This window comes from Nanorana parkeri, unplaced genomic scaffold (assembly GCF_000935625.1).
Source record: "Nanorana parkeri isolate BGI_ZX_2015 unplaced genomic scaffold, ASM93562v1 scaffold1459, whole genome shotgun sequence".
Lineage (NCBI taxonomy): Eukaryota > Metazoa > Chordata > Amphibia > Anura > Dicroglossidae > Nanorana > Nanorana parkeri.
In genome coordinates this window covers 253,496-260,811 of record NW_017307727.1, presented here as the reverse complement: position 1 = coordinate 260,811, position 7,316 = coordinate 253,496, and the positions used below count along the sequence as shown (strand labels likewise).

The 7,316-nt window shown below is 42.8% G+C and overlaps 1 protein-coding gene across 1 annotated transcript; it reads right to left on the bottom strand.

The window, feature by feature from the left end:
• Positions 1 to 1,863: 1,863 nt before the first annotated feature.
• Positions 1,864 to 5,061, bottom strand: LOC108798373 (cytochrome c oxidase subunit 7C, mitochondrial). The gene is made up of 3 exons (XM_018570116.1): positions 4,902 to 5,061; positions 2,334 to 2,471; positions 1,864 to 1,949 (listed from the first exon to the last, which is right to left on the bottom strand). Exons 1-2 carry the CDS (start codon positions 4,977 to 4,979, stop codon positions 2,355 to 2,357), a joined length of 195 nt encoding a protein of 64 aa, XP_018425618.1. The 5' UTR covers positions 4,980 to 5,061; the 3' UTR covers positions 1,864 to 1,949; positions 2,334 to 2,354.
• Positions 5,062 to 7,316: the final 2,255 nt, after the last annotated feature.

Genomic DNA, 7,316 nt, shown 5'->3' with positions numbered 1-7,316 from the left:
CTCAGCCTTGGAATGTACCTTGAATTGCCTTAGTGCTCAGATTGATTCATTTCCACAAGCATGCTGAATTTGGATCACCAACTGAAGGTCAGCGGCAGCGAGGGAGCTTACACGCCACATCGCTGGAGGGCAAGTACAGCGTATTTTAGTTTGTATCATCTGAAAAGCTTTAGGACTAGCATGCAGTACAGTAGTGGAAAAACTGCAACCTCCACCCGTATTAATGCTGCATTCATAATCTTGTGTGCGTTATTATGCACATTAACAAGTGGAACGATAAACGTAGTTTATGCACAGGCCAAACAGAACCACCTGTCCCTCAGCACATGAAGTAACAAATATATGCTTTGCTTTAGGAGCACTAGAAAAAAATTGAGTATGTATATTTGGTGGCCAAGCACATTTATATGCTCTTAAAGGCATAGTCCCCATTTAGACCAGGTTTTGCATTTCACCAACATGATTAAGGGTGTAACATGAAGCACGGTCTCATACACCATTCTGATAAATTCCCCCCATTATGTTTTACTGATCAAGGCGGCTGTCACTTGTATAGTAGGCTGTTTGTCTGCTCTCCCTTTGAGCTCCATCCCCTCCATGGTTTTTGGGGTCTCCCTCCTCTGGGGAACAGCAATAATTTCAGAATGGAGTGGGGAACAGACCAGAGACCTTCCATTCTCTGATTTGCTCTGTGATCAGTGAGAAAGGAGTGCTGTACTTGTAGCCTACCTGTCCTAGCTCATATAAAAAGGAAAAACCACCAGCACACCAAAATTCCTTGCCTCAAATCTTTATTGACATGATCAAGGTGGTCTCACAGTGTATGGCAATGTTTCAGAACCCTATCCGGTTTCCTCCTCAGGCTTGCCATCCACTTCCACCGCAGCACCCACCTAAAATTATTGGGTTTAGATTCCGGTTAGGTATGCGATGGGTTATGGACACATGTTCCTGTCTCAGCTGTCACATGTGGAGCTGTGCTCGATCTCCTATATTGGAGGGCATGCTCCATGAAGAGAACCTGTCACCTCCAAACACCATCACACAGGGGCTTGTTAGCATGTGTGATAGCAAAAAAGTGATAAAAAAACCAAACAAAAAACCAGTATTAAAAAGGAAATGTAAAAAACAAAAAATTAAACCCCCACCACCCCTGCATACAAATAAACACACGAGTATGGCATTGTACATGTGCGTGCGTGCATTCGTTGAGTGCTGCCCTCATTCCACTGTGTGCATTAAAAGATTTAAGTTCACTCTCACTCAGGATAATTTGGACTGACTCACTGGTCATGACCATGCCGACTAATGAGAAAAATCACTTAGCACAGTTAAAAATGGTTTTGGTTAAAATTGTTTTTGAAAGGTAGACTGTCATGAGGCACAGGTAGGTTGGGCTATATTGGACATGTAGTTTTTTTTATTTTTTTTAAAATCTCCACATCCCTGAAAACGGCTGCAGGTAGCCTATGTGGAATCAATGTACGAGTTTTAATACAAATGGACACAGGTAGGTCTCTGCAATGAAGTTTCCCAGAAGCCTTGTTATGTCCAAACAGGGGAACACCTCCCGCCCGCTTCAGTAAAAGTCGTGTCACATTTTTTTTTTTTAACAGAAAAGGAGAGTAATCCTCAAATGTACGAGTAGGGATGCTCAATTTTATGGTGCCAATGCTTACCACCTTCCTAATGCATCTCTGCAAACCCTCCAGAAATGACCGACATTCCAGGTGTCTAAGCAGCCAATAACCAGGCCCCAGTGTGACAACCACGGCTCCCTTCACAGAGAGCAACACAGACACTATTTGTGGTGGTTGTGTTCCCACAAATACTACAAGAACTCAGTTAAGCTAGAATCATGTCAGAGTCAGATATCATATATATTTATTTACAATCCATGTCATTCATGGCTAGGAAAGTCAATTCATTGTCAAGACGGTCCACCGAACCTAAAACAAAGGCAAAAAAAACTTAAATGAAAAAAGGAACAATCAAGTTGAGCTGCAACATATCTAAATAACTGGCGCATCAGAAAGCGTTTACAGTATCACGGTTTTTCATACTGTTACTTGATCATCACATGCACAATCAAGGTTTTCCCAGAAAAAAAAAAATTTAATCATTTAAATTACTTAGAATTTACATATTCTGTCATTTAGTTGCCTATTTTATTTGGGGCTTGCAATTGGCTTCAGGGTGCGATTAAACTTTGGCACTCCTAGAGTGCTATCCCTTGCCTTACCTATGCAGCCCACTCAGACAGATTATTCCAAAACAATTACAATGCCGACTGGCCAGAACAATTGTTTGTAGCTCTTAAACTTTACACATACCTTAGATTTTCTTCTGCAGGTTTACTTTTTCAGAAGCTGGTGTCTGACAATGAGGAAGGGGGCAGTAAACCCACTGCCGACAAACGCGGTCATTACAGCTAGTAACTTCCATTTGTTTTCGACGGAGAAGGGCATGTTCTGCAAGACATATCAATGAAGCATTGAAACTACAAAATTAAGCAACCTTTTACTGGACAGGATAATAGTGAACAAGCTAAAACTGGTACATCAGAAAGCGTTTACAGTATCACAGATCATCTCATACTGATATGTTATCATCACCTGTACCAATTATACAAACTTTAACATTGACATAAATAATGTAATATTATGTAAAAAAATTAATTATATATAATATATATCTCAAAAGAACAAAGTTAATAGATCAGATTTGCTAGCATGTTTGAAAATCTTTCCACCAAACCACAGCGATGCTACGTCTCACTAACCAAAAGCAATACAGACAGCCATGTCACTTCTCTTGCAAAGCAGTACATTGCTTGTTAAAAGAACAATGGCCAAATCTTTTTTGGCGTCCATTTTATTTGGGTTACAGGAGAACAATTTACTAATGTCCTCCTGTGACCCAAAACTCAGCATATAGCAGACTATTGCCAGCTATATGCTGACAGTGCAAAGCAACACTGCAGTCCGGAAAGATAAGACAGTATTGCTGTGATCCAATTCACTACCCGATTGACAGCTGGTTCTGTCTCTCTAGTCAGCTGAGCCCACCCCCATCCATGTCTGTCCCTCCAGTCACCACAGCAATGGAGAGGGGAGGGGGGAATCCTTGCAGGGAGCAGTGGCTAAAGGTGCCCATACACCTTACGATTATCGGACGAAACTTTTCGTCCGATGATCGAACCGTCGTACGATTTTCGTACGACGGCCCCATCCTGCCCCTATTATCGCAAGGTTCAATCAGCGGTAGTTAGAAAAAAACACCTGGACGACTTGCGGTAATTGACCGCAATTATTTTCGTTTGCGCATGCGCAGTGTTAATCGTACGACTTTTGACGGACGGAAACGCCACCAACCATGCGAACATCGTACGATCAACCAAAGTTTTCAAACATGCTTGACCGTCAAAAGTCGTACGATTGTACAGTACTATCGGTCGGGCACTCTATTCACACGTTACGATTGTCGTACGAAAAGTCGATCGCATACGATTATCGTATGATAATCGTAAGGTGTATGGGCACCTTAACAGTCACTGCTCTTTGCAGTGAGAAGATTGTGAACTGATGGATCAGCGGTTTGTGATCGCTCAGTTACCGATCAAAAGAGGACATGTAACAACAGCAGTGTCACACATCAGCTCTAACTATGGGGGATAAGTGCAATTGACTCTCTCCATAGTTGTCCTTTAAGGGGTTAGCTTACCAAACTACAGTAGCGGATTTCCTTTAACTCCCAACATAAACTTCACTAGAACACCAACATAAAATTAACATTTGCAAACATACCACCCCCCAAAAAAATTGCTCTTGCACTCAGATTTTTAGATAGGAGGGGAAAAAAAAAAAAAAGGGCCTGGATTTCACATTGAATTCTGCACCCTGGTGGGTGGGCAGACAAAGCATGCACATCATGGCACACATACCTCTGTATGCTCCCCTCTTCAGCCAATGTTAGACAACCCCTGTACATAACAGGAGTCACGTTTTCCCCCCACACCCAGCTTTATTCTTGGTGTGCGCAGATGTACACTGCCTACCTAGTGCATTCGCCTTGCACATAGAGGAAAGTTGCAAGTATTTCCATGAACAGCTTTTTTTTTTTACAAAAAAGTGTTTCTTGCAAAAACAAAACAAAAACTATTATGATTATAATCACCCTAATGGTGGCTCATGTTCCCCACTGCATGCCAGCACTGGTGGCAGGGGTTGGAGGATGAACCACACAGCTACCTCCCCATGTATCACTTCCCCCTCTTTTAGATTGTAAGCCCTCAGGGTCAGGGCCCTCCTTACCATCTTGAATTGTATTGTGATTGTAATGTCTTCCTTATATTGTAAAGCACTGCGCAAACTGTTGGCGCTCTATAAATACTATGTAATAATAACCATAGGGGGGGGGCACACTAACTTCCAGCACTCCTAAACATTTAAAATGCCAAAGGCTCTGAGGCTGCATATAGATAAAAATCAAGCAAAGGCAAGTGACACAGGCCATCAGAGAGGAAAGTATGATGACTTTCCTCTTGCAAAGAAATTTGGACTAGATTTATCTGGCAATGCCAGAACCTAGAACCTCTGACATTCTTTTAAAAGTAACCTTTTTAAAGCATCAGTTCCTAAAATAATACTGGGCAATTCCTTTTTCAGGCACTTCCTATAATGGAGTGACAACTGCTATGATCCCATGTTGCCACATCACTGGTGGCAACTATACCACTGGAGGTCACGTGCAGGCATTGTCTTGTGCACTTACAATCAGAAGGACCATCCAGATTCACTCTAGGAATTGGCACGTCTTCCACCCTTATTCATAGTTCTGTGTGACCGGCACCCAAGGAAGGACACAAACCCCACCACACACGCCCTCTTCCGCTCGCTCACCTTCCCGGGCCCTTCGCCATAGTGGCCGCCACGTCGAAGAGCGGATGTAGTGAACCTACGGACTGCCTGACCGAACATGCTGACGACAAGGAGACACTAACACCACAATCGACAAGAAGCGTTCTACTTCCGCTCCAACGAGGGGAGGAGACAGGAAGCCTCTAGAGAGATGCATGTTGGGATTGTAGTTCGGAAGCTCTGTTGCCGTGCTCCCTGGTACAAGTGTGTCACATAACTGAACTACAACTTCCGACAGCCTTGATTGCACGCCTCGCATTTTGCGCTGCTTCCTCTCTAGGTAACGCGTAGACTATAATGCGCCCATGTTAGCCAAGGTCAGGGAATGATGCGGAGAAGGTGACCGGAGGCTGGTTGTTTGAGGGTGTTGTGTAGTCACATCAAGTCTGTAGAAGAGAAAGTATATGTGAAGGCTTAAAATTGGGTCTATGGAGAGAGACATATTTAAAGTGATAAGGCTTAGAAAACATAGCCCTATCTCCTCTTATGGGGAAAGATGTGTTTAATAAGGTAAAGACGATATTTAGATTTGGGGAGGAGAGGGATTATAACACCTCTTAGGTTTAGGGAACTTCCCATGCTCTATTTGAGTGTTATCACTAGGAACTCTTGTATTTAAATTGTATTGTCTCCCTCCATTTTGTAAAGTGTTGTACAAACTGTTGGTGCTATATAAATCCTGTATAATAATTTGGGTTATCACCCAAGCAGGAAGAAGTGGGACATCTTTTGAAGGGGACTCTAGCCCTGGTGACAACCAGGGATTTCTTCTCACTTCCTGTTGTAACTATGGAATAGGAAGTTAAATGAAATCTTCCCAATGGGACATAGAAGATTAAAAAAAAAGCAGACAGGTTATAGCCCTCCCTTACTCTATCCAAAACTAAAAACAAGTTTTGGCTTCAGCTCTACTTTAGTGACCCTAAACTCAGGAGTTAAATCTTAAAGGAGAACTATGGGGTCAGGGCTTTTCCCCATAGTTCTCCTCAGGGTAACGGGAGGACACAAACTAGCGTCCTCCCATCACCCTAGGCTCAGTATATACTGAGATGCCGCAGTATACCGCTAGCTGCTGCTCGCGATATACTAAGATGCTGAAGCGGATCCCGACAATTATGTCTGGATCCGCCCAGCTGCGTGAGGGACAGCTGGCTCTGCCTATCTAGAGGCAGAGCCAGCTGAACCCGCCCCCTCCCCCGTCCGATCCGCCAGTCAGCACTGGTGGATCGGAGCGCTGTCAGCTGTGTGTGTTGTAAAGTAGTCACCTCTCCCAGCCTGCTCCAATGATAGACTACGATCTCAATACAAATTAGTAAACTAAATATGAGATTTTAATCCATCACAGGAGTGAGCTTGGAGCGGTGGCTACTTTACAACAGACACAAGGACCATGGGGAACAAAAGTACCCCCCCTCCAGAAGGAAGGACAGTGTCAGCACCAATTCAGAGATAATTTGAGGATCTACAGCTGTGTGATGCACAAATAAGATACATTTTTGTTAACAGGGTACTGTATTTTTAGGATTTAACTTAACTAAATTCACCCTCTATTTGTCCCGATGACTGTTACCACTGCAAAAAAATAAATAAATAATGTTGTCTCTGAATCACTGTTTGAGCCACTATTTAAAATTATTTCTTCTTAAATCCTAATGCAAGCAAAGAAAGGGAACATCGTGGAAATATTTAGATGAGGACACTAGTTCCAATGACATACCTACTCATGTATCACTGCCCCCTCCCATTTAGATTGTAAGCCCCCACTGGCAGGGCCCTCCTTACCATCTTGTCTTGAATTGTATTGTGATTGTAATGTCTTCCTTATATTGTAAAGCGCTGTGCAAACTGTTGGTGCTATATAAATCCTGTATAATAATAGTGAAAAAAAAGGTTTTGCCTCTGTTGGTAAAACTACCTACAGAACACTTCATCTGTATCAGCTCACAAGATTTCTGATCAACAGGTATTTATTTGCCCTTATTAAAAAGACTGAACGAGATCAGATAATGCTGGGCACACACCTTACAACCATCGCAAGACTTCTAAGCTAATTAAAAAAAAGTGCGATCTGCCTATCTTGGACAGGCAGATCGTACATGTTCCTAAGATAAAAGTCGTGCGGCCTTCCAGTAGCAGAGGTTGCACGCCTTCCACACACCTTGAGATTATCGTACGATCGCGGGATTTCCCGCGATTATGGCAAGGTATGTGGGCACCTTAAAGGTACCTTAGTCAGGGTTTACATTCCCTTTAATTTGGTAAATTAAACTTTTTTAATTGGATAGAGGCAGTAGTCCCAGTAACGATTTTAATGTGCTTGTTTTCTAAATGTGTTTTTACAAGTACTTTCCCTCAGGTACTCGCCGATACCAATTACCGATACTTTCTCCTAAAGGC

Bases quoted from the DNA above. Each gene is read 5' to 3' on its own strand.
- LOC108798373 (XM_018570116.1), bottom strand. From the start codon at position 4,979: ATGTTCGGTCAGGCAGTCCGTAGGTTCACTACATCCGCTCTTCGACGT. The intron at 2,472-4,901 runs GTGAGCGAGCGG...TATGTCTTGCAG, and splicing joins ATGGCGAAGGGCCCGGGAAG to AACATGCCCTTCTCCGTCGA.